Below are 25,758 nucleotides of genomic sequence, written 5' to 3' on the forward strand. Positions count from 1 at the left end.
GACATTAAAGTGTGTGTGTGTGTGTGTGTGTGTGTGTGTATGAACTGCAAAATTTAAAAGGGGTTTTCATGTTACACAATGCTACTCTGCAGATGGACAGCATACATAATAAATTTACTGTTTTTCTCTGTTAAGACATGTGCCTCACTAACAGAAATGCTGAAATATGTTTATATACAGCATTTAGGAAGAAATCCAAAATACCTATTCAGCAAGACTTGATAGGAACATACTTCCTAGTGACACGAAAAGCAAAAGGTAGCTATACTGGTCCATAAGAAAAATCCTAAAGCCCAGAGTCAAGCAATACTTTTACTACGATCAGCCAAAATGCGCCAATATCCTAGTGATCACTGTATTCTTCACTGGAGCAAGAACTTGGCATCCTGGCCAGAAGGTGTCACCATAAGGTCATGTGTTAGCTTTTCACCCAGGAACAAAGTAAGGATTCTATGAATACACATTTTCTCTGTTTGGCTCCTAAAAGAATGAAAGAAAATACATTTGCAAGTTGAAGAAGGTGGGGAGCTTTTATTTCAACATGAGAAGCAACTTGAAGGAAACATGGCTGCAGTTATAGTGCTACCTTGAAACATAACTGGTCCCCATCAAAGTGGCGGCTGAGCAGCTTGGTGGCATTATGCAGTACTTGCTCCCACATATTGCTGGATCATTCCACATTCTCCATGTCCTCATTCACTCTTGGGCCTTCATTAGTAGAGAGCGTAACTTTTGAACATAATGACTCTTGAATATTCATTACAGCCCTCAAGTATTGCTCTTCTATGAACACAAAAACAATGCTCTTGTTATCGAGAACTTCAACAGATACAGCATTAATACTAGTACTTTTGAACAAGAAGGAATATGAATGGCAACTGCTGAATGGCATCAGCAGGAACTATACCCTGTATCACTGGGGGGGGGGGGGGACGGACGACAGACGGACAAATCTTTCCAGAAATGGTTCATTCCTCCAAAAGAGGTACTGTCCACACTTTTAAACAAAAAGTCAATAAACAGTCCATGAAATCTGCTTAAATTTGTTTGATCCAACCAACTGTTCCAGGGCTTCTCGGGAACGATCTGCAAAACAAATATGAAAAATGCAGTTTTCTTTAGAATAAGGAAATGTTTGGGGGACAATATAAACAAATATTTTGGGGAGGAGGAGTGGGTCTCATATCTTTCTACAAGATCATTGTATGAGCAACTAAATGCCAGGTCAGTAAGTTGCTGCTGTTTGCTGGATGAATGCTTTGTTGGCTTTTGCAATTTGTCTAGCCTTCCCTTCCAATATTCTGCAAGCAGGTCTTTAAGACTGCAATCCTAAACACACGTTCCTATACACACTTCTGAGTAGACATGCATAGGATTGTGCTGTAAGTCATGTTTGTTTCAACATGCTTTTGGTAACACTGGGACAATACTTTTGCAAGAGTGACAGTAAAAAAATAAAAAAGACTGGCAAACAGAGCAGGTACTGCTGTGGTTATTGCAGTAACTGCTCCAAAAAGGTGCTGTGAAAAGGGCAGGGGACAGGGACCAATATCTCCTCATTCTGGATTTACTGGAGACTTGGGGAAATTTTGAATGGGAGGACACTGACAAGTGTCAGGTCAATACTTAAAAGCGAGAGGATTACATTGCCAAGTGGGGGACATTGTTGTCCCCCTGCGCCTTTCATGCACTTACTGCTCTTGATCCCCCCCTCCTTTTTCAGTACTTCTTGACTGTGCAAATAGGCTCTTCCTCTCCCTTAGTATTATTTTTCTCTCGGTCCTTGTCAACTGTGTGCAAATTAGCCTATCTGCAGTCTTGCCTTGTCAATTTCCTTGTACGTTACCTACTCCACTTTGGCACTCCTGCTAGCAGCTCCAACACCCAAGGCAAGACTGCACATATCAGGCCAGCAAAAGTGTGCTTTTGTGCACTTGTGAAAGAATGGGAAAAAATAAAAATAAATTATGAACACATCTGCATACTCCCCCAATTTTTTTTAAGGTGACAAACAAAAAGGGGTAGTGATTGGAATGGGGAGGGGGCTGGGGCAAGGAGACAAGAAGGGTTCTGCCACAAAGGCACCTGGGATACATGCCAGAGCCAGCTGGAGGACTGAGGGGGAGGGGAAGAACAAGCCATGGCAAGCCCAATCATCTGTCGGGTGTACTGTGGGCTGTTCAGCAAAGAACCAACCCACTGTGGCTTATTCACAGGGTGGCTTAGTGTGATGTGCAAACCCGGCCACTGGCTTGTGATTATCTTGAGACCAGCCTCCAAGATCTCAACTTCAAGTTAATTTGTCTTTGGAATTTCCAATGAAATCATTCGTGATTATCCATTCTTTTATGCCAGCTATTATGTTAGCTATGTAAATAACTACTGGGGGGGTGGGGGGATAATTATCCATCCACACCTTCACTTTCCTCCACAACCAGTTCCCTCTGTTTTAGTGTTAAGGGCTCTTGCTCTTTACCACTGAACAGAGAGAGAAATAAAAGTGCCACATCTGTGCAGCACAGAGATGGGCTACAGATACTGCTGTTGAACTTTTTCTGGCTACTCGGCTGTGTCTTTCCATTGTGAAAGTGCTAATAGCTATGTGTAGAGGAAAACCACCGGAAGACTATTGTATACCGAGGAGCTAGGGATGGTGTGCCACAGTTGTTCCTTCCATTCCCATGTCTCCTGGAAGACCTTAAAACTCAGGCCTCCTTAAGGCCTTTAGCTTGAAATTTATTCTTCAAAAGTTAGTTGCAGGTGGAAATGGTACAGCCTTGGAATGTGGGAGGGTCCCATCTGGCTACTGTCCACTCACTTCAGCTAATCTTTTGAGTGGTACAGCTATGACATATATTGTCATGAGGCTTAAGCACAACAGGTGTAATTAATTGAGGTGCTGTCCTAAGCGGCATGTACCACTCAAGGGATTAAGGTATAAAACAAGCCCGGCAGTTCTGCCCAATAGGAGCTTCGATGCAGACCTGACCGGAAAGGTGCTGCATATCAGCCGCAGTCTGGGGTCTCCTCATTGTCTGCTGGGGCTCCCGACAACTGATGGAGGAAAGCTTGCTTGGTATTGTATATTCTTCTTGATATCCTTTTGCCTGCTTTGAATAAAATCTTTTGACTTCAACTCACCTGTATGCTTATTGCTCCTGAATCCAAAAAGAACCTTTGGCAAGACACTATGTTTTATTCTTGAGATGTCAGTGGAAGCCAAGAAAGAAACTGTTTAAATATGAGACCAATTGTCTTTTTTACAAGGTACAGTGACAGTTTAGAATGCAAAACTGCAATAACTGTCAAAAATAAGACAAATTTGCCCCTTCCCTCAGAAATGCTACTCATATTCTAGAAGATTCAGATCATGGTCACATTCAGACATAACACCAAACTGTAATTTGGCATTACATGCAGAAGTAGTAGCAAGCCACGTGCTTATCTATTCTGTCATCCCTCCTTCTCCCCTTGCGTGCTGCAATTTCTAAATTTCCTTCTGGGTTCTCAGCAAACTACAGTTTGCAGTTGGACCATGTCTCCAAACATGGTAAACTGTGGCTCACTCAAACCACAGTTTGCCCACAATATTTGGTAGAGTCCCACCTTAAACAGAATATGACCTTCAGAATTTGGTACAGTTCTGTGACAGCCCTCTATATTCTGATGTAGCTTAACAGTGCCCCCAACAGCATCTGTTAAGTTGGCACTATGCTGGGATACCTTAATAGGCTTATCTCACCTTCTTGTTCTTCAATAAGCATCCCAAAACTTCAGTTCCTATATATAATGGGCTAAGTGTTTCAAACTGGCTGGTTCTGTTGAGATGTAAGTTTGTAGCTGTTATGAAGGTGGATTACACCATTAAATAATTTTCTGATTGCCTTTACTGTTTTTTTTCCCTCTTTCCCAAAATAAGGAAGGGTATAATCTTATCAGGATAGTCGCCCCCCTCCGAAGTCAGAGGCGGCTGACTATCCTATGTGGCAGGCAGAGCATGGAGGGGATCCTTTCCACGCGCCCTGCCTGCCCTGCTTATGTGGACAGACAGCTGATTTTGGCTGTCTAGCCGGGGCACTTTGTAGCGGGGAGTGGGGGGGGGGATGAAGCTTCCATGGTCTCCTCCCCTCTCCACCCCCAGAAACACCCCCCTTTTACCCTGTCTGTGCTCCATTTATGAGCATGGACACAGCAGCAACATGGAAAGAACCATGCCAGCTACAAGGGGACAAAGAGCACAGTTTCCTGGATCCAAGCTCAGAGCGCTGTCTACAAGCTCAGAGCCATTAAACAAAAAAATCCTACGGCCCTCTAGACAGTGTTCAGCGGCCACAGGATTGCTCTCTAAACTCCTTTTTATACTTGGACATATGGCTGCATTGTTTTAAAAGGTCATTTCTCACTAAAAACAATTTTCCATGTGAAGAACTGCATGGTTACAAAATTACCACTTGGGTTCTTAGGATTTTTACAAGATTTTATTAAGTTCTATATACCTGAGCTTTGGGCAAGAAAATCCAAAGCACCTTTTAATTTTTTCCCAGGGCTGGGCTGAAGGGAGTGCTCCTTGGCAAAAGGGCTCAGAATCTCCCCAAGCAGCTAGACAGATTAGAGTGTGTCAGGAGGTTCATCCTGACTGGTGGCTGCCTATCAATAATTCTTTTGGGGGGGAAAACTCTTATAAGGAAGGGTTCCACCAGTAGGGAAAATCATCCCCACTCCCACTCAGTAACAAATTCTAATAGCTTTAGGTAGCTTGATATTTATTACCAGACATCTCTCATTTGACCTCCATTTTAAAATGTATTGTCCAAATTAGCTAGACTTGTTTGCCCCAGGCAATGCTTGAAATCACCTGTTACAAGTGGGCATCCATGGAACAGAAGAATGTATATCATTGGACAGCAAGTGAGGACAGCTTCCACAGCTACATCAGTCAGATTCACACACTGGTCCATATGGATCTCCTATTAATCAGAATGAATACTAGCATCAATAACTATTACAAACAAAAACAGCAATGAAAAGAAACCCCTGATAAATCAATTAAGAAATGTAAATATATACTTTACTAAGAATGTTTTGAACTAAATATACTAAAAGGTTACCTTTAAGTTCTTTGAACACATTCCACTAACGAGTGCTATTACACCATCATCAGTAACCTGGTAAACGAAGATTTCTTGTCAGTACACCGCTTAAAAATACAGCAATTGCCCGCTTAACAACAACACAACATTAAAGCAGTTCTGAGGGGAAAATATAACAGCTTCAATCTGGTTTTCTTCAGTTTACATGTTTTATAAACTTGAATTTTGCACTAGCTGGAAGTCAAAATAATTCCTTCGCACCAGATGACTGAAAAATATGTTTACATGCACACACTTGTGCGAACATACTACTTTTTGTCCCTAAAACAGGCCTCCCAATGCACCCTGCATAACCCCCCCAAAGGAAAATACAATGAAAAAAGAATTTAAAAAAGAACAACAAAGCACTAAAACATAATCAGCAAGGAGAGACAGAAATTTCTTACGAACTAAAAGCTACGCAAAATTTTAAAAGTCTCAACAGCTTAAAAGCCAAAAGGGGAGGGAGCCATCTGAACTTCTCTAAGGAGGGAGTTCCACAGCCTGGTTACCACAACAGAAAACGCCCTGTCTCATGTCGCAGTCAGACATACCTCTGAAGGAGGTGGGATGCAAAGCAAGGCCTCTGATGGTGAATGCAGTAGGTGGGCAGGATCATATCGGAGGAGGCAGTCCATCAGATATCCTAGTCCCATACCATTTAGGGCTTTACAGGTAAGAACCAGGACTTTGAATTGCACCTGGAAACAAACTGGAAGCCAATGCAGATGAAGAAAAATTGGGTGATGTGATCAGAAAAGCAGATTCCAGAGATCAGTTTTACTACCACATTTTGCACCAGCTGAAGTTTCCAAATGCTTGTCAAAGGCAGCCCCATGTAGAACACATTAATAATCTGTGACAAACCAAACCTCCTCTCTCTACCTTTTTTCTGGAAATATCTTTTAACAAAGAATACGCTAGGCATAGTCAGGCTGTGATAGACCTCAAAATCTGCATGTGTGTACACATTCCAGGTGGACTCAGTATTATACTAACTAGGCATACTACAAATCACGTGGAGGACGCACCATCTGCCAGTCCCAGACTATAGATTGTTCAGTTTGAATTATCCCTCTCTGGGAGCTATCCAGCCCCCATAGTAATACCTGCATGTGAATTTTTTTGTCTTTCCGGTAGTTGGCAGAAAGCCAAGGCAAGATTTCCCATGGAGTCCCAGGTGGATTTTCTCCCATCACCGCCACCATCCTTAAGCTGAACTACTCTCTGCTTGCTTTTATATTATATATAATAAATTGAAAACTGGAGCTGATTTGATTCTCTAAGCTGGAAGTTGATCTACCCATGCATTGGAGTTCTTGGCGAATACGCTAACTTGGTTGTTAAAGGAGTGTAACGTTTCCAAGCCCAAATAAAAGTGCTGCTTTTAACCTATGTAGCTCAGGACCACAATACCTGATGGAATGCCTCTCCCAGTATGACCCTACGCATACACTATAAACAACATCTGAGGCCCTCTTCGAAATGCCTCCTCTGAGGGAGGTTTGAAGGAAAGCAACAAGAGGGCCTTTTCAGTGGTGGCCCCCCAATTGTAGAATCTTCTCCCCAGTGAGGACCATCTGGTGCCAACACTGTTATCTTTTTAGCACCAGTTTAAGACTTTCCTCTATTCCTAGGCATTTGACTATGATGGACTTCTTAATGTATCAGTTGAATTGTTTATGGTTGTCACTGATGTTTTAGTTATTTATGGGGTGGTGGTATTTTAGTAGGTAATTGTTTTAATCTGTTTTAAATTCTTTTTAAATTTCTGTATGTTTTAATTTGTAAATTTCTATGTCACCTTGAGTTTTTTGTTTTGAGAAAGACATTGGAGGGAGCAATCCTATGGCCACTAGACAGCAGCTAGACAGCCATAGGATATGTTGTTTTCTGGGAACCAACCTCAGAGTCTGTGCTCCAAGACTGGTTCCTGGAGACCTGACCTCCCCACACTCCCACACTGCTTCAGAGGCAGCGTGGAGAAGCCCCATCCTCCACGCTTGCAAGAGGAGTGCAGAGTGGCTGGAAAGGGGCATGGCTGGGGGTGTTCCAGGGTGGGGAGAGCATAACTGCCTGTATGACACATCCTATGTGTCATACAGCAGCCTCCTTCCTCACTCCATGCTCCCGCAGATACACAGCTGCAATCGGCTGTCTAGCCAAAAAAGCAGGGCAGGAGAAGCATGGAGGGAACGATCCCCTCCATGTTTCTCCTGCCCTGCTTTGGATAGGCGGTCGCCTCCAAGTTCAGAGGCAGCTGCCTATCTGAATAGGATTGCTTCCTAAGGAAGTTAATAAAGAAATAAATAATAACATGGGTGGGAGAGAAAGGGGTGAGGTAGGAGAACCAGATTTACAAGCTAGATGACAACCATTTTGGAATCTCACTACAGTTTAAATGGAGGGTCTATTTATAATTTTGTGGCAGTTTTAGAAGTAGACAGTGCAATCCCTGACAAACACCATTACACAAGTATATGGTAGAAGAGACGGCATAACAGACACACCTCTGGTTGCTATTAGTCCTAGAATGTAGGTAGGGAGGAGTGTGCATGTTGTGTGTATAAGAGGGAAGGTGTTGTCTCCTGAAATGTGTTACTTGTCAGTGATGTGGAAAGATTCCAGTTTGGTTTCTAGCTGGCATATTCACACAGCCAGTACATAATTCAACTCTGCCCCTGGGCCCAATCCCCACCACGGCTCACAGAGAAAGAGCAGATGGGTAAGCAGCCAGTAGCAGCTGCTGTTTTTTCTTCTCACCCCCATTGCTTCCTGGCTCTCTCCTTTTGGGCCAAAAGGATAGAGCAGGAGAGCAGGTGGAAATGGCAAGCAGAGCAGCCAGGGGGGCTTTAGTGGTCAGTAGTGGGGGCCCTTGGCAAGTACCCAATGATGCTGACCCCTAACACCAGCCCTGATGTGATTCCTTATGCCAAGCAAGGAGAGACCACTTGATATTTCTTTCTATGGAAGACTCCTATGGCCTATTATTACGTAATGCTTGACAGAAATCAAGTTAGGAAAAATTAAGATAGTGGTCAAGCGAAAGATCCCAGAATTACCAATTTTACTTTTATCAAGAAACAGTTATTATTTCATATAATTTTAGCTACAAATCCCAAAATACTGATAACAATCAGGAAAATTATAAGTCACTTCTCCAATTTGTCTTTTTAATTGCTTGTGCCATTCTGCTACATATGTTTTTATTATCATCAATCTTACTTGGGTAGATGAAAAGTCCACACTATGTAGGGATCTACAGTTCTGTCCAAGTGCTTGCAGTGATGTGTCTGTGATGCTGCAGCATCCACCTAGGTTAACTATTTGTAAAAGTGGGCAATTGAGGGCAAGGGTGAGGACTCCACTGTCTGTAAGGTTGCTGCATCTTTTAAAATGGACTTCACGCAAATAAGGGCATGACAAGGCCAGTGCTGCAACACCTGTTGAAGAGACAAAGCAGGTCATTCTCATCTAGACTTTTATCTCGAGAAGTTTGAATATAAGATTGCATAAGAAGTCATTATCTTACGGCAGTGTATCAAAACATTTTCAGTATCAACATAAAAAATTACTGCCAAATGAGAGAGATACTAATACCTCAAGTATGAATTTTACAAAACTTTAAAACTGTTGCCATCATACTGATATATTTATTATGCTCTATTAAGAAAGGCTGTGATTCAATTCAGAGTTAAAAGACCACTGCTCTGAATGGGCTTAAGCATGCTTAACCATTGTTAGATTGCTCCCATCTAAACCTTCCTTTTCTGTTTGTATTAATAGTTGTTGTTCAGTCGTGTCCGACTCTTCGTGACCCCATGGACCACAACACGCCAGGCCTTCCTGTCCTGCGCTCTCTCCCGGAGCGTGCTCAAGTCCATCTTCATTGCATCAGTGATGCTATCTAGCTATCTCATCCTCTGCCGTCCCCTTCTCCTTTTGCCTTCAGTCTTTCCCAGCATCAGGGTCTTTTCCAGAGAGTTTTCTCTTCGCATTAGGTGGCCAAAATATTTGAGCTTCAGCTTCAGTATCTGTCCTTCCCATGAGCAGTCAGGGTTGATTTCCTTTAGGATGGACTGATTTGACCTCCTTGCAGTCCAGGGGACTCGTAAGAGTCTTCTCCAGCACCACAGTTTGAAAGCATCAATTCTTCGGTGGTCAGCCTTCCTTATAGTCCAGCTCTCACAGCCATACGTTACTACTGGGAAAACCATAGCTTTGATTAGATGGACTTTTGTCGGCAAGGTGATGTCTCTGTTTCTTACTATGCTGTCTAGGTTTGCCATAGCTTTCCTCCCAAGGAGCAAGCGTCTTTTAATTTCATGGCTACAGTCACCGTCTGCGGTGATCTTGGAACCCAAGAAAATAAAATCTGTCACTGCTTCCATTTCTTCCCCTTCCATATGCCAGGAAGTGATGGGGCCAGATGCCATGATCTTCATTTTTTGAATGTGAGTTTCAAACCAGCTGGTACACTCTCCTCTTTCACCCTCAACAAGAGGCTCTTTAGATCCTCTTCACTTTCTGCCATTAGGGTGGTATCATCTGCGTATCTGAGGTTGTTGATAATTCTCCCGGCAATCTTAATTCCGACCTGTGATTCATCCAACCCGGCGTTTCTCATGATGTACTCTGCATATAAGTTAAATAAGCAGGGTGACAATATGCAGCCTTGTCGTACTCCTTTCCCAATTTTGAACCAATCGGTTGTTCCATGTCTGGTTCTCACTGTTGCTTCTTGACCCTCGTACAGGTTTCTCAGGAGACAGGTAAGGTGGTCTGGTACCCCCATCTCTTTCAGAATTTGCCAGAGTTTGTTGTGATCCACACAATCAAAGGCTTTAGCATAGTCAATGAAGCAGAAATAGACATTTTTCTGGAATTCTCTCGCTTTCTCCATGGTCCAGCGAAAGTTGGCGATTTGATCTCTAGTTCCTCTGCCTCTTCGAAACCCCGCTTGAACTTCCGGTAGTTCTCGATTCGCATACTGCTGAAGCCTAGCTTGTAGGATTTTGAGCATCACCTTGCTGGCATGTGAAATGAGCGCAATTGTACGGTAGTTTGAACACTCTCTGGCATTGCCCTTCTTTGGAATTGGAATGTAAACTGACCTTTTCCAGTCTTGTGGCCACTGTTGAGTGTTCCAAATTTGTTGGCATATTGAGTGCAGCACTTTAACCGAATCGTCTTTTAGGATCTTAAATAGCTCAGCTGGAATACTGACATCTCCGCTAGCTTTGTTGTTACTAATGCTTCCTAAGGCCCACTTGATTTCACTCTCTAGGATGTCCAGCTCAAGTTCAGTGACTGCACTATCATGGCTATCAGGGACATTCAGATCTTTCCTGTATAGTTCTTCTGTGTATTCTTGCCACCTCTTCTTAATCTCATCTGCTTCTGTTAGGTCCCTGCCTTCTTTGTCCTTTATCATGCCCATATTTGCACAAAACGTTCCCTTGAGATCTCCAATTTTCTTGAAGAGATCTCTAGTCTTTCCCATTCTGTTGTTTTCTTCGATTTCTTTGCATTGTTCATTTAAGAGGGCCTTCTTGTCTCTCCTTGCTATTCTCTGGAACTCTGCATTCAGTTGGGTGTATCTTCCCCTTTCTCCCTTGCTTTTCGCTTCCCTTCTTTCCTCAACTACTTGTAAAGCCTCATCAGACAGCCACTTTGCTTTCTTGCTTTTCTTTTTCTTTGGGATGGATTGAGTTGCTGCCTCCTGAACAATGTTACACATCTCCGTCCATAGTTCCTCAGGCACTCTGTCTATCAGGTCTAATCCCTGAAATCTATTCTTCACCTCCACTGTATATTCATAAGGGATATGAGTTCGGTCATACCTGAATGGTTTAGTGGTTCTCCCTTCATTCTTCCATTTAAGCTGAAACTTTGCAACAAGAAGCTCATGATCTGAGCCACAGTCAGCTCCAGGTCTTGTTTTTACTGACTGTATGGAGCTTCTCCATCTTTGGCTGCAAAGGCCATAATCAATCTGATTTCGATATTGACCATCTGGTGATGTCCATGTGTAGAGTTGCCTCTTGTGCTGTTGGAAAAGAGTGTTTGCTATGATCAGCATGTTCTCTTGGCAAAACTCTATTAGCCTTTGTCCTGCTTCATTTTGTACACCAAGGCCATGCTTGCCTGTTATCCCGGTGATTTCTTGACTTCCTATTTTAGTATTCCAATCCCCTATGATGAAGAGGACATCTTTTTTTGGTGTTAGTTCTAGAAGGTGTTGTAGGTCTTCATAGAACCGATCAACCTCAGCTTCTTTGGCCTCAGTGGTTGGGGCATAGACTTGAATTACTGTGATGTTGAATGGTTTGCCTTGGATTCGTAGTGAGATCACTCTATCGTTTTTGAGATTGTACCCCAGTACTGCTTTTCCCACCCTTTTGTTGACTATGAGTGCTACTCCATTTCTTCTAAGGGATTCTTGCCCAAAGTAGTAGATATGATGGTCACCTGAATTAAATTTGCCCATGCTTGTCCATTTTAGTTCGCTGATTCCCAAGATGTCGATGTTCAGTCTTGCCATCTCATGTTTGACCACCTCCAGCTTACCTTGATTCATTGATCTTTCATTCCAGGTTCCTAAACAATATTGTTCTTTACAGCATCGGATTTTCTTTTCACCACCAGACAGGCACATCCACAGCTGAGTGTCCTTTCGGCTTTGGCCCAGTGGCTTCACTCTTTCTGGCGCTACTTGGAAATACCCTCTGCTCTTCCCCAGTAGTATATTGGACACCTTCCGACCTGAGGGGCTCATCTTCCGGCGTCATATCTTTTAGCCTTGTGATACGTTCCATGGGGCTTTCTTGGCAAGAATACTGGAGTGGGTTGCCATTTCCTTCTCCAGTGGACCACATTTTGTCAGAACTCTCTGCCATGACCTGTCCGTCTTGTGTGGCCCTGCACGGCATAGCTTATGGCTTCACTGAGTTATGCTAGCCCCTTCGCCACAACAAGGCAGTGATCCATGAAGGGGTATTAATGGTACCTCTGCCTAAAATCACATTTATTTATGTTTATATCCCACCTTTCTTTTATAATGGAGCTCAAGGCATTGTAGATAGGATTCCCAAGTGGTTTCCTTTCCAGACTCAAATCCTGCATCATTTCGGCAAGCATGCTACATTATGTGCCCTCAGACCAAGCCCTGGGACATCTCTCTTCTTATTAACAGTCTAAAACACATCTTATGAATTATTATCCTTAGCAAAGTTTTAAAAGGTGTGTGTCTGAGTATTTGCATATTCGTCTTTCCTCTGTCTCCCAGTCCCCTTTCCTGATGCATTCAGTCCTGAATGCATCAGGAAAGAGAGTGGTAAGGGAGAGGAAATAAGAATACACAAACAGGCACGCACTTTCTTAAAGGTTAAGGATGGCTGTTGCTGTCATATATTTCAGTATAGAGAGGCAATTAACAAGGAAAAGTTAAGAAGTCCCACAGCATGGTCTGAAGGCACATGATGTAGCCACCTTGTTGAAACTTAGCAAAATTGGGTCTGGTCAGATTTGAGACTGCCATAGGAACCCTATGTAGACATGGAAAGAAGGTATGATATTAAACATGGAAAGAAGGTATGATATTAACATAACTAAACAAATGAAATGTGAGTTTAGGCAGAGGTATCATTAATAGCTGTGCTATTAATAGAAGGTCGGTAGCTTAGTGGCAAAGCACATGCTTTGCATGCAGAAGGCCCCAAGTATATTTATTTATTTAATACATTTCTATACCGCCTTTCTGCCAAGCCACCCAAGTCAGTTTACAGTTTTTAAATACTGAAACAAATGTTACCCAAAAAGGCCACAACCCTCTAGAATATAGTTCTCTCAGAGAAACTGAAGGTCTCTTCAAGAGCTGATGGCATAAGCACCCTGGCCTGGGCTTCTCCTCTTCTGTCTTCCCTCAGGTACAGAAGTCTTAAGTAGCCCCAAGGAAGGTAGAGGTGGGGCTGCCTCTCAGGCCGTTGATGGTCCCTTCAGGAGCTGTTGGCACAAGCGCCCTGGCATGGAGTTCAATCCCTGGCATGGAGTTCAATCCCTGGCATCTCCAGTTAAAAGAATCATGTAGCAGGTGATGGGAAAGACCTTTGAATGAAACCATGGAGTGCTGCTGCCAGATTGAGTAGATCAGTGTCCCCCAACTTGGGTCCCTCCAGATATTTTGAACTACAACTTCTATAAGCCCTAGATGGCTTGGCCAATGGTGAGGGATAATGGAAATTGTAGGCTAAGACATCTGGAGTGCACCAGGTTGGGGAAGGCCAGAGTAGGCAGTACTGGGCTAACTGGACAAATAGTCTGACCTGGTGTAAGGAAACTTTCTATATTAAATCAGATAGACAAGAAAGACTTAGATGGGAACAAGTGAACAGAGTTAAGCCCACTTAAGCCCACTGCCCTTCCAAGAAGAGGCAAAAAAGGTAGGGATGGAGCCATTCTGCACCAAACCTCACATTCTGTACTATAAAGAGATAATGACCTGCCCATATCACATCTCTCCAATGTCCTGATTTACAGGTGGGATTTTGGATTGTGCCAGGAATATCATGTCCAAGGTTATTCTAAGCCAATCTAAATAAATAAATGAGACCTTAAAGTACTGTAATGAATATATGAAAACTGTCTTATACCACTGGTCTATCTAGCCTAGGACCACCTATTCCCCCTGGCAGCAACTCTACAAAGTCTTGAGCCAAGATCTTTTGCAGGTTCAGCCCTGCTACCCGAAGATCCTTCAGTGCTGCAGACTGAATCTGGGACCCTCTGGATGCAAAGCATATGCTCTACCACTGAGCTGTTCATCAAGAGATTTCCTAGTCACACAAAAAAAACAAGAGTTGGCCACGTTGACCAAAACCAGGGATCCAATATTTTCCCCTTTTTTGTTTCCAGCAATCCTAGGGGACAGCTCTAGGTCCAGGTCTGTAACCATCACATGACTATGACATGACCTGCAGCACCTTGAATGTCTGTATAACCCTCCTCCCCCACTTCATCTTGGTTGGGACTCTGAACAGTAGGACTCCATCATAAAGTCAGGATTTTTTTCTCCACCCACACCCCCAAAACTTGCTTTTTGTAACATCTTGCCTGACAAAGAGATCCGGAGATCACAAAAGCTTGCACGTTTTTTGCAATCTTTTGGTTGGCATAATAAAGGTTTTTCCTCTGGATTGAACAAAGACAAACGTGTTGTTTTTAAATCACACTAGTGTTAATCTCCTCACTAGTACAATCATGTCTGTGTTATCACCCAAGATTTGTGAACGGCAACCGTTAAAGAAAATATAATTGCCTGTAGTTTTTGTATTTCAGTTCCCTCTGACCTCACTGCTTACATTCCCCCAACGAAGCGCATATCATTCTCTCTCTCTCTCTCTCTCTCTCTGTGTGTCAACTTGAGGTTAACACTTCATGTATCTGACGAAGTCGACTGTGTCCACAAAAGCTTATGCCAAAATAAATTTGTTAATTTTAAAGGTCCGCCAAGACAGTTGTTTTTCACTGAGGTATGGTCTCTCCACAATACTGCAACACTTACATAATTTTTAAATGAAGTGAACATTCACATTGCTCCCTCACATTCCCTCTTCCTTTGTTTCTGTGCCTCCCATTCTGCTAGCATTCCCTTAAACTTCTTATTCACTATCAAGGGCTCACCCAGAGATAAAAGTGGCATAATTGCATCAGGAGCCAGTAAGGTACACTGTGGCAGTTTAAGAACCAAGAAAAGCAAGGTATCTAAAAGGGTCAAGAAAAAGGGGTCACGAAAAGAGCAGGAATCAAAGCAAAAGGCTAAGGGATACAGAGACATGATGTACAGCCAAGGAACTGCAAATGTAAGTTGTTAATCAACTTGACAGAGCTTCCTCCAGCTCCTTTCCACAGGGCCTCTTGGGAGGTGAAGCCAATGAGGCCTAAGCAGTCAAATTAGCCTTAGGTGAGTGTAAGTGAAAACCAGCAGGAAAAAAGTAACAGTTTTTCAACATCCCTTCTATACAACATCCCCTGAAGTCTATAGTATTAGGGAGGAGGAGGTTCTTGAAAATAAGAACATATGAAAAGCCATGCTGGATCAGACCAAGGGTCCACCTAGTCCAGCATTCTGTTCACACAGTGGCCAACCAGCTGTTGACCAGGAACCCACAAGCAGGACACGAGTGCAACAGTACCCTCCCACCCATGTTCCCCAGCAACTCATGTACATAGACTTACTGCCTCTGGTACTGGAGGTAGCACATAACCATCAGGACTTGAAGCCACTGATAGCCTTCTCCTCCAGGAATTTATCTAACCCCCTTTTAAAGCCATTCAAATTGGTGGCCATCACTACATCTTGAACTAGTGAATTCCATAGTTTAACTATGCACTGTGTAAAGAAGGACTTCCTTTTATTCATCCTAAATCTCCCACCAGTTGGCTTCATGCGATGACCCCAGGTTCTAGTATTTTCAGAGAGAAAGAAAAATGTCTCCCTATCCACATTCCCTGCACCATGAATAATTTTATACACCTCTACCTCCCCTTACCCTCCTTTTTTCCAAGCTAAACAATCCCAGCTGTTGTCACCTTTCCTCGTAGGGAAGATGCTCCACCCCCTTGATAATTTTAGTTGCCCTTTTCTGCACTTTTTCCAGCTCTACAGTATCTTTTTATAGGCATGGTGACCAGAACTGTGCACAGTATTCTAAGTGTGGTCGCACCATAGATTTGTACAAAAGCAGTATGTTATTGGCAGTTTTATTCTCAATTCCTTTTCTAATTTGCCTTTTTCACAGCAGCTGCACACTGGGTCAACATTTTAATTGAGCTGTCCACAGTAATCCTAAAATCCCTTTCTTGGTTGTTCACCACTAGCTCAGATCCCATCAGGCTGAACTTGAACTTGGGATTTTTTGCCCCAATGTGCATCACTTTACACTTGCTTACATTGAACTGCATTTGCCATTTGGATGCCCATTCTCCCAGTTTGGAGAGATCCTTCTGGAACTTTTCACAATCCCTTTTTGTTTTAACCACCCTAAATAATTTCGTGTCATCAGCAAAATTGGCCACTTCACTGCACGCTCTGTCACGGTTGAGTAGTAGTGGGAATTAAGAAATTCCTACCACACAGGCCAGTCCACACTTGAAAAAGCCTGTTTATTTCAGAACAGTTAGGAAAAAGAGATCAGCTGCAGTGGATCATTTATGAACAAATTGAAAAGCACTGGTCCCAATGCAGATCCCTGTGGAACCCCACTATTTACCACTGGGAGAATTTACTATTTATTCCTACTCTCTGCTTCCTGTTCTTTAACCAGTTATTGATCCGTAAGAGGACCTCTCCTCTTGCTTTTATTCCATGGTGGCTATATGTAAGAGCTTATTAGTGTTATTTCTCCTATAGCATAATTGAATACAGTTAAATTTTCTGAAGAGGGAACGACCATTTGGCCTTCCTGAAATAAAGCCATTCATTCTCCATGCACACCTCCCCTACCTGACCTGGGCTAGAATTCTTCATATGCACATGATGTTGCTGTTGTTCAGTCGTTGTGTCCGACTCTTCGTGACCCCATGGACCATAGCATGCCAGGCCTTCCTGTCCTGCACTCTCTCCCAGAGTGTGCTCAAGTTCATATTCATTGCATCGGTGATGCTATCTAGCCATCTCATCCTCTGCCGTCCTCTTCTCCTTTTGCCTTCAATCTTTCCCAGCATCAGGGTATTTTCCAGGGAGTTTTCTCTTCACATTAGGTGGCCAAAATATTTGAGCTTCAGTTTCAGTATTTGTCCTTCCAATGAGCTGTCAGGGTTGATTTCCTTTAGGATTGACTGATTTGACCTCCTTGCAGTCCAGGGGACTCGTAAGAGTCTTCTCCAGCACCACAGTTCGAAAGCATCAATTCTTCGGCGCTCAGTCTTCCTTATAGTCCAGCTCTCACAGCCATACATTACTACTGGGAAAACCTTAGCTTTGATTAGACGGACCTTTGTCGGCAAGGTGATGTCTCTGCTTCTTACTATGCCGTCTAGGTTTGCCATAGCTTTCCTCCCAAGGAGCAAGCGTCTTTTAATTTCATGGCTACAGTCACCGTCTGCGGTGATCTTGGAGCCCAAGAAAATAAAATCTGTCACTGCTTCCATTTCTTCCCCTTCTATATGCCAGGAAGTGATGGGGCCAGATGCCATGATCTTCATTTTTTTAATGTTGAGTTTCAAACCAGCTTTTGCACTCTCCACTTTCACCCTCAACAAGAGGCTCTTTAGATCCTCTTCACTTTCAGCCATTAGGGTGGTATCGTCTGCGTATCTGAGGTTGTTGAACATTCTCCCAGCAATCTTAATTCCGACCTGTGATTCATCCAACCCGGCGTTTCTCATGATATACTCTGCATATAAGTTAACTAAGCAGGGCGACGATATGCAGCCCTGTCGTACTCCTTTCCCAACTTTGAACCAATCGGTTGTTCCATGTCTGGTTCTTACTGTTGCTTCTTGACCCTTGTACAGGTTTCTCAGGAGACAGGTAAGGTGGTCTGGTACTCCCATCTCTTTAAGAATTTGCCACAGTATGGGATGGTTAAAAGTTAACCTTTTCACATTTTATGATGTTCTCAATAGACACTTAAATGCTTTGGGTTGCAGGGTACATTCAGGATGTGTACAATTCATGTTACATTCAGGGTCAAACTTTGCATTCTATTTGCTTCACACCATGTTTGTTGCTTTTCAAAAGAGGACAAGAGATCATTGTGGTGCCTGAAGTCTACAAGGTTATCTACTAGGAGCAGGGAGAGAAGTTACAGAGGGAAGCAATCTTCACTGACAAAAATCAAGTAAAGGTGGATTTAAGAAATGAGAGGAATTAATAAAAGCGCTAAGATATTTAAAGTAAGACATAAACTTAATTACCTAAGGGAAATATATGTGGATGTAAGGAGATACAGTTAGGGCCAGAAATATCGGAACAAGTATAACTGTTTTGGCAGTTGGCCTCTGTACACCACCACATTGAAGTTGAAAGGAAACACACCCAGATGGGAGCGAAGTCAGGACTTTCAGCTGCAATTCAAGGGGTTTGACAAAAGTGGGGCACTAACCATTCAGGAAGTACAGCCAGTGGCATGCACACACCCCATCGTTGGTGGCTCATAAGTAATGGAACAAACCAACATCATTTCAAACTTCAGGATCGCCTTTAATACCTGGAGGAAAATCCTTTGCAGTCAATGACTGCCTGAAGTCTGGAACCCATGGACATGACCAAATGCTTCCTTCCTCCCTCGAGACACTTTGCCAGGCCTTTACTGCAGCTGCCTTCAGCTGCTGCTTGTTTGTGGGTCTTTCTGCCTTCAGTCTTATCTTCAGTAAGTGAAAAGCATGCTCTATTGGGTGGAGATCAGGTGACTGACTTGGCCACTGAAGAACATCCCACTTCTTTGCCTTCAGAAATTCTTGGGTAGCTTTTGCTGTATGTTTTGGGTCATTATCCATCTGCAATATGAAGCGGCATCCTATCAGTTTGGCAGCATTCGGCTGAATCTGAGCAGAGAGTATAGCCATATACACTTCAGAATTCATCCTGCTGCTTTTATCAGCAGTCAGGTCATCAATAAACACCAGGGACCCGGTTCCATTGGCAGCCATACCTGCCTATGCCATAACATCGCCTCCACCATGTTTGACAGATGATGTGGTATGCTTTGGATCATGAGCTGTTCCTTTCCTTCTCCACACTTTTCTCTTCCCATCATTCTGGTACAAGTTAATCTTGGTCTCATCAGTCCAAAGAATCTTATTCCACAACTGGGCAGGCTTTTTTAGGTGTTTGCTGGCAAAGGCTAATCTGGCCTGTCTGTTCTTGAGCGGTACCAGTGGTTTGCACCTTGTTGTGAAGCCTCTGTATTTACATTCATAAAGCCGTCTCTTGACTGTAGATGTTGACAATGACATACCTACCTCCGCAAGAGTGTTCTTGACCTGGCTAGATGTTGTGAAAGGGTTCCTCTTCGCCATGAGCAGAATTCTGCGGTCATCCATTTTAGCTGTCTTCCATGGTCTTCCAGGCCTTTTGCTGTTGCTGAGCTTGCCAGTTAATTCCTTCTTTTTCAGGATGTGCCAAACTGTTGTGTTGGCCACTCCCAATGTTTTTGCTAACTCTCTGATGGGTTTATTTTGTTTCCTCAGCCTAATGATGGCCTCCTTCACTCGCATGGACACCTCTTTGGGCCTCATGTTGGGAGTTCCAGTGAACAGCTACCAAATGCAAATGTCACACTCAGAACCACCTCCAGGCCTTTTATCTGCTTGATTGGTCATGGGGTACCCAGGAAACAGGCCACACCTGGCCATGCAGCTGCTTGTCAGCCATTTGTTCCATTACTTATGAGCCACCAACGATGGGAGTGTGTGCATGCCACTGGTTGTACTTCCTGAATGGTTAATGCCCCACTTTTGTCAAACCCCTTGAATTACAGCTGAAAGTCCTGACTTCACTCCCATCTGGGTATGTCTCTTTTCAACTTCAATGTGGTGGTGTACAGAGGCCAACTGCCAAAACAGTTATCCTTGTTCCGATATTTCTGGCCCTGACTGTATATGGAAGCCAACATGAAAAAATAAGAAAAATAAAATCACACTATGTCACATTCACACTTGGTCAGGTGTTGGAACACCAGAACATACTTTTATCATATCTATGAAAGCTCTGTCCCCCATCAGAAAAAGGTGTTTATTTTCTTGAGGATAGGCAGTTTGCAGTCCACAACACAGTAAGAAACATTGGGACCTTATGGTCCAATATCTGTGGCAAGCTAAACTGGTGAATGACTGAAAGATAGTAGAACAATTACCACTCCATATTCATACTTCAGATGCTAATCTCTCCTGATAATCTGAATTCTCTGTCAACACAATCACTGGCAAACATTACATCAAATTCATCTACCTAAATGTTTTATGTTTCCTCCCAATCCACTATTTATTGTTTTCCAACATTTATATCCTGTCCTTCATCACAAAATGATCTCAGGGCAGGTTACAATACACAGTATGTCATTAAAACCAAGAAAATCAAGAAAAACCCACAATAATTACATATATACCACCCATTGGCCATGCTGGCTCGGGTGATGGAAGTTGTAGCCCAGCACATCTTGAGCGTACCACGCTGGGGAAGGCTGGTCTAGACTAAAGGACATAAAAAGCAGAGATAGACGCATTGGTCCATGAAAAAAAATCCAAAATCCATAGTTGGGCAATACCTTTATTTGAAACAATCAAAATGTCACAAGAATAATGTGCAAGCTGGAGAACTTGAAAGCTTGCACTCTCTTATTAGGACCAAGCAAAATGATACAAAAGTGTGTGAAAGCTTTTGAGTTCTCCAGCTTGCACTTTCTTATGACATTTTGGTTGGTCCTAATAAAAGTATTGCCCAAATGTGGATTTTAGACTAAATGAGTTTATACTGTATTGAAATACAGAGCATTTAAAATTATTATTATTTAGGAACACTATGACTGATCTACAAAGTATGGATTTCTACCAATATTTCACATTCTGTGGTATAAATAGTTATCTGGAAATAAATGGGATTATTTACAGCTCTTAAAAGACAGAATATTAAACATTTCAGCTAACAAATATATAATTACTACTTATTTCTATAGTGCCAACAATGCACATAGCGCTTCAAATAACAGATTTGGCAAAAGAAAGTGGTCCCTGCCTTGAGAATTACATATTTATTTATTATTATACCCTGCCCTTCAAGCACATCATCTGGTCAGTTTACAATAAAATTATTTAAAGCACCAAAAAACAGCTAATACATAAAAATAAGCTAAAAACAGCAAATCTATAAAAGCAGCATAAAAACATTAAACAATCAGAGTAAGATAGATCAACAAAAGTTTAAAAGCCTAGGAGAATAAAAAGATCTGCACCAGGCATCAGAAGGATATCAGTGTGTGTGTGTGTGTGTGTGTGTGTGTGTAAGGCAAGCCTCCCTAGAGACAGTATTTCAAATCCAGGATGGCACCACTGAAAAAAGCCTCTTCTAACCACCCACTTCTCTCCAGATGGAGGGGGATCCAGAGAACAGAGAAGGATCTCTGATTAAACTTAGAATTGAAATTTCAATTGTGGGAAAGACAACAGTGGCTCCACAGGTATAGCATTTGTTTTGCACACAAAAGGTCCAAAGTTCAATCCATGGCATCGCCAATTAAAAGTTCCTTAGGTAGCAGGTTTGACCTCTGACTAGAACAGCCTTTCCTAACCTGGTGTCCTCCAGCTGTGTTGAACTGCAACTCCCACCATTCCCAGCTAGGAATGATGGGAATTGCAGTCCAACATAGCTAGAGGACACCAGGTTGGGGAAAGTTGACTTAGACACAATGGAGAGCTGCTATCAGTCATAGTAGATAATGCTTTGGACTAGATAGACCAACAGTCTGACTTATCAAAAGGAAGCTTCTTCTGTCATATGAAAAAGCTCAGAACTATATAAAGAGGGAATGTGTATAGCCTCCAAAACAGACGTATGGAAGGGAAGCCAATCCTCTGTGTGTTTGGTTTACTTGCTTAAAACTTTTTTCAATCATAATTTGGAAAAAACAACAACCCTGAAATATAATTTAACTTATTTCTCTCAGTGTCTTTTCAAATAACTAACACATAAAAAACATACCTTCTGAAGTAATGGTTAGTCTGGTTCTTTTCCAAACATTTAAGTTTATTTTTTTAAGCTGCTTGCAGTTACAAAGGTGTTGCAGGCCATTATCCGAAATATCACAGTCTCGAAGGTCCAATGCTTCCACTGCAGGGTGCAAAACCTAAAATGCAAACACGTCAGTCAAATCCTCTATGGTGAAGAACAAGCACCCTTACAAATTACAGACTGCTTTTAGTCATGTTGGGAAAAATAACATTCCCCCAGCTGCTAAAGCCATCACCCATGCCAACCATCTCTAGGACAGTACTGGTTGTGTTCTGAGGCACACTCTTGAGTCCACATACCGTGAAGGAGAGGCCCAACAGGCCTCGTCAGAACCCCAGATGAACTGAGCAAGAACCTTAGTTTTAGAATGTGCCCCCGAACCTCTACACTGCATTGGAACTGTATGGCAGATGCATGATGTGGAAAGAGTTCCTTAAAGGTAGAAGCTTTGAAAGTTACTGTATTCTAGCATTCTCAGCTTGTGGTCACATGATCAATTGCGGCACAACGCAGTTAAGCAATTATGACATCATTGTTAGCATCCAAAACCATCAGCGAAGTTGTAGCCTTTTGGGTAACATCAGAAGAGTAGTTGCTTTTCTGGATTAAGATACACTGGTCTCAGTTTCCAGAGGGCTAACAGTGTTCGTCTATTGGAGCAAAAACTATGAAGGATCTTGTGGCACATTAAAGAAGAACACATTTATTATGGCATAAGTTTTGTTGACTGCAGTCCACTTCAACAGATACATGAAGTGTTACTCTGAGTGACAGGTATACATACACATGGTTTGGACAGAAGGGTGGGGATTGTAAATGGTGAGGTCAGAGGGAGGATCATATTAACAATGGCCATTCATAAAACAGTTATTGCTGATAACACAAACATTCTGACACTGGGTAAGCCAATTAACACATGTAGGGGTTGATCAGATGATCGGCAGGGGAAACAACACAAGTGTGCCAGTCACACAACTGGGATTACCCTAATTACCCGTGCTGCCTTATGGGTTGCTGTGATGTCCAAACCCGGCATGTGGCACAGATGTAGTACATTTTCATCCACCCTACAACCCACAGCTTGCAGTAGGGGTTGGAGGGTGGGTGAAAATGCATTATGCCTGTGCCACGTGCCAAGTTCAGATGACAAAGCAACCTGCGATGCGGTGTGGGTAATCAGGGTAATCCTGGTTGTGTGTCTGGCACACGCATGGGCGTGGAAATCAACAAATGCTGTGTTAGTTTCCCCCACTGATTGTCCAAACACAGATGTAATGTGATTTTTTGAAAACCCTTTATTCCAATTCAACCCACAGGAGACAGAATTGATCAAGAGGCTCACTTCTATCTGCTGTAGCTTGAATCAGGATAAAGCTGTTTTAAAAAATAAATAAATCACACTGTACGTGTTAATTGGCTTATCCAGTGTCAGGATGTTTGTCTTATGAGCAACACCTGTTTTGTGAATGGCCATTATTAATAATGTGATTGCATTTCATTTCCCTCTGACCTCACTGTTTACAATCCCCCATCCCTGCAACCATGTATGTGTGTGTGTGTGTGTGTGTATATATATATATATACACACACACACACACACACACACACCTGTAACTCAGAGTAACGTTTTATGCATCTAATTAAGTGGACTACAGTCCACAAAAGCTTATACCATAATAATTTTGTTAGGTCTTCAAGGTGCCACAAGACTTTGTTGCTTTGTTTTGTCTCACAGTGTTTTTAGAAATTATGCCTTAGGGGTGTCTACTAAACTTTGCTGTGGGGGTGCATAGGTTCAAAGATTTATTGTAAGGTATCTCCTCCAGGATGTACACCCATATTTTGTAATTACCTTAGTTGAGAGCTGAGGTAAGATGGGTCAAACATAGCAGGAATGGCTGTAAGGAATAATGTATTTTCCATTTTATAAGACACAACAATGAGAATGTGGCACAAGAATTGTGGTCTAAATGGGATCTTACCATACTAATATTTGAATCAGTTATCCGCCCTTGGACACTCAGTGATTTAATCAGTTTATCTTTTATGTTGGGAGGCAAAGGCTTAATATCTGCAGCATATCTGGATATATTTCTTGTTAAGCAATCAAGACATCTGAAGAGAAAAAAGGAATACAAAGCACTCATAAGACAACATATTTTCTTGGTGAATATGGTTGCAATTATGCAAGAATACAGCCTTCCCCAGTATTAAAGTAAGATTCTCAACATGCTGGCTGACGTTGATGGGAATTGAAGTCTAGAGGGCATAAGACTGGGGAAGGCCGATGTACAGGTTTGGGCTAGGAATATTTCTTCTCACAACCCACTTACTGTTTTCCATTGTTGCATCAGATCATAGTACCTGTAATTCCTAATCACTCTATTTATTAAATTTCTATACCAGCCAATAGCCAAAGCGCTCTGGGCTGTTCATAAAACTTAAAACCGTAAAATACAACTGCACAATAAAACATCACATAAAAACATTTAGAAGTTAAAAACAGCCCCAGCAGCATAGCCAAAGGTCAAAGATGGTGGGAGCCGAGTGCTAAATGTCTTGAGGGTACCAGGTTGGGGAAAGCTGCTCTACATCATTACTCGGCAATAAGGCCTGCAGGGTTCAGTTAGACTTACTGTCCAGTATGTGTGCACAGGATGAAACCCTAAGAACAATAACTAGAGAGGTAGGCACTGGGAGAATAGCAATAGTGGCTAATTTCTAACGAAAGATCCTGACCTCAATCCTGCCTGATGATGAAAGCCAAACCTTCGCACCTGCGTGCGTCTCTCAGATGGGTGCTTTCTGTATTTAACTCGCGGGCGCCATTACCAACTGACAAGGACGAGGACAGGATCCAGTCTGGTTAGAAACTCGCGGGTGAAGCTTTTGAGAGATAAAACGCGGCTCCCCGAGGATGCCTCGCTTGCCGCTCAAGATACTGTTTAAAAGATGCAGGTGCAGTGGCCCACTGAACAGCTGGCAAGCCAACTCGGGGGAGAACTGAACGTCCTCTGTACATGCTCAGATACGCTCTCTTTATTGTCGCTCGGCTTGAGGGGCCGCACACTGGCTCCGATTAAATCCTAACGGGGGGCCATGACACAGGGGCTGCAAAAGGACACTGGGGATGGGGGCATAACGGGTGAAGGGGGGCAACGGAAGAAGGCGCCGGGGTGCGTGGGGAGGACGGTAATGACTAGCGGGGATCAAGGGGAGGGACCAGGGGGAGGGCTGTGGCACTTGGGGGGGCAAGTCTGTGGGGAGAGAGGAGCTGTCCTGCGAGCACCCCGGCCACGCCACGCCACGCCACGCGCCGCTTACATGTCTAGCAGGGGCCTAACAGCGCCTCCGCTGAGGTAATTCATCGCCCGGCGCGGACAGCTTCGCTCTTTTCCTCTCAGGCCGGGGATCTGCCGAGTCAGGGAGCGTCCTTCAATTCGTCAGAATGCGCGAACGCAGCGCCCCCCGCGGCTGGCCGTGCCCCCTTCCCCGCGCTCATCTCCCCCGAGGTTAGAGAAGGGGCTCGGAGTTCTCACGGCGTGCCTGGGCGAGAGCGGAGTATGTTGGGAAATGTTGTTTTTCCAAACGCCGGCCGCTCAGGTTGCGTACAGTCTCTCGCCGAGGGCGGGAAGCCCTGCCGGAGGCTGGGTGGACAGACAGGGCGGAGGAATGCGGCGGGTAGACTTCAAACCGGGTTTCTCGTTCCCAAGCTGGCGTCGAAACAGGCTGCTCGAGCTGCGGCCGTGAACACAGTCTTGGAAAGAAAAGACCGGCTGCAAGAAACGGGAGTTACCTCCAAAATAAACACCCTCGGGACGGCTCTCTTGAGCAGAAATGACGAGAGGCGCTTCCTGCGTAAATCCGTGCGGCCCTTCAGACATAATTTATGCCCCTTCG

General features: G+C 43.3%; 1 protein-coding gene across 5 annotated transcripts; it reads right to left on the bottom strand.

The window, feature by feature from the left end:
* Positions 1-298: 298 nt before the first annotated feature.
* AMN1 (antagonist of mitotic exit network 1 homolog) lies at positions 299-25,260 on the bottom strand. Of its 5 annotated transcripts, none has more exons than XR_014784252.1 (8): positions 25,183-25,260; positions 23,841-23,973; positions 21,829-21,973; positions 5,684-5,841; positions 5,109-5,165; positions 4,856-4,967; positions 587-783; positions 299-480 (listed from the first exon to the last, which is right to left on the bottom strand). XR_014784252.1 is itself a non-coding variant. In XM_084809416.1 (7 exons), exons 1-7 carry the CDS (start codon positions 25,224-25,226, stop codon positions 1,013-1,015), a joined length of 723 nt encoding a protein of 240 aa, XP_084665542.1. In that variant the 5' UTR covers positions 25,227-25,260; the 3' UTR covers positions 507-1,012. The 5 variants fall into 5 exon arrangements, 2 of the variants coding, with proteins under 2 accessions (XP_084665542.1, XP_084665541.1); XR_014784250.1 differs by lacking the exon at positions 5,684-5,841 and adding an exon at positions 8,355-8,572; XR_014784251.1 differs by lacking the exon at positions 5,684-5,841 and adding an exon at positions 8,355-8,572 and having other exon boundaries at positions 587-1,086.
* Between the last annotated feature and the right edge of the window lie 498 nt (positions 25,261-25,758).

This window comes from Heloderma suspectum, chromosome 7 (assembly GCF_057233095.1).
Source record: "Heloderma suspectum isolate Gila_16-S chromosome 7, 16-S_ref, whole genome shotgun sequence".
Classification (NCBI taxonomy): Eukaryota; Metazoa; Chordata; class Lepidosauria; order Squamata; family Helodermatidae; genus Heloderma; species Heloderma suspectum.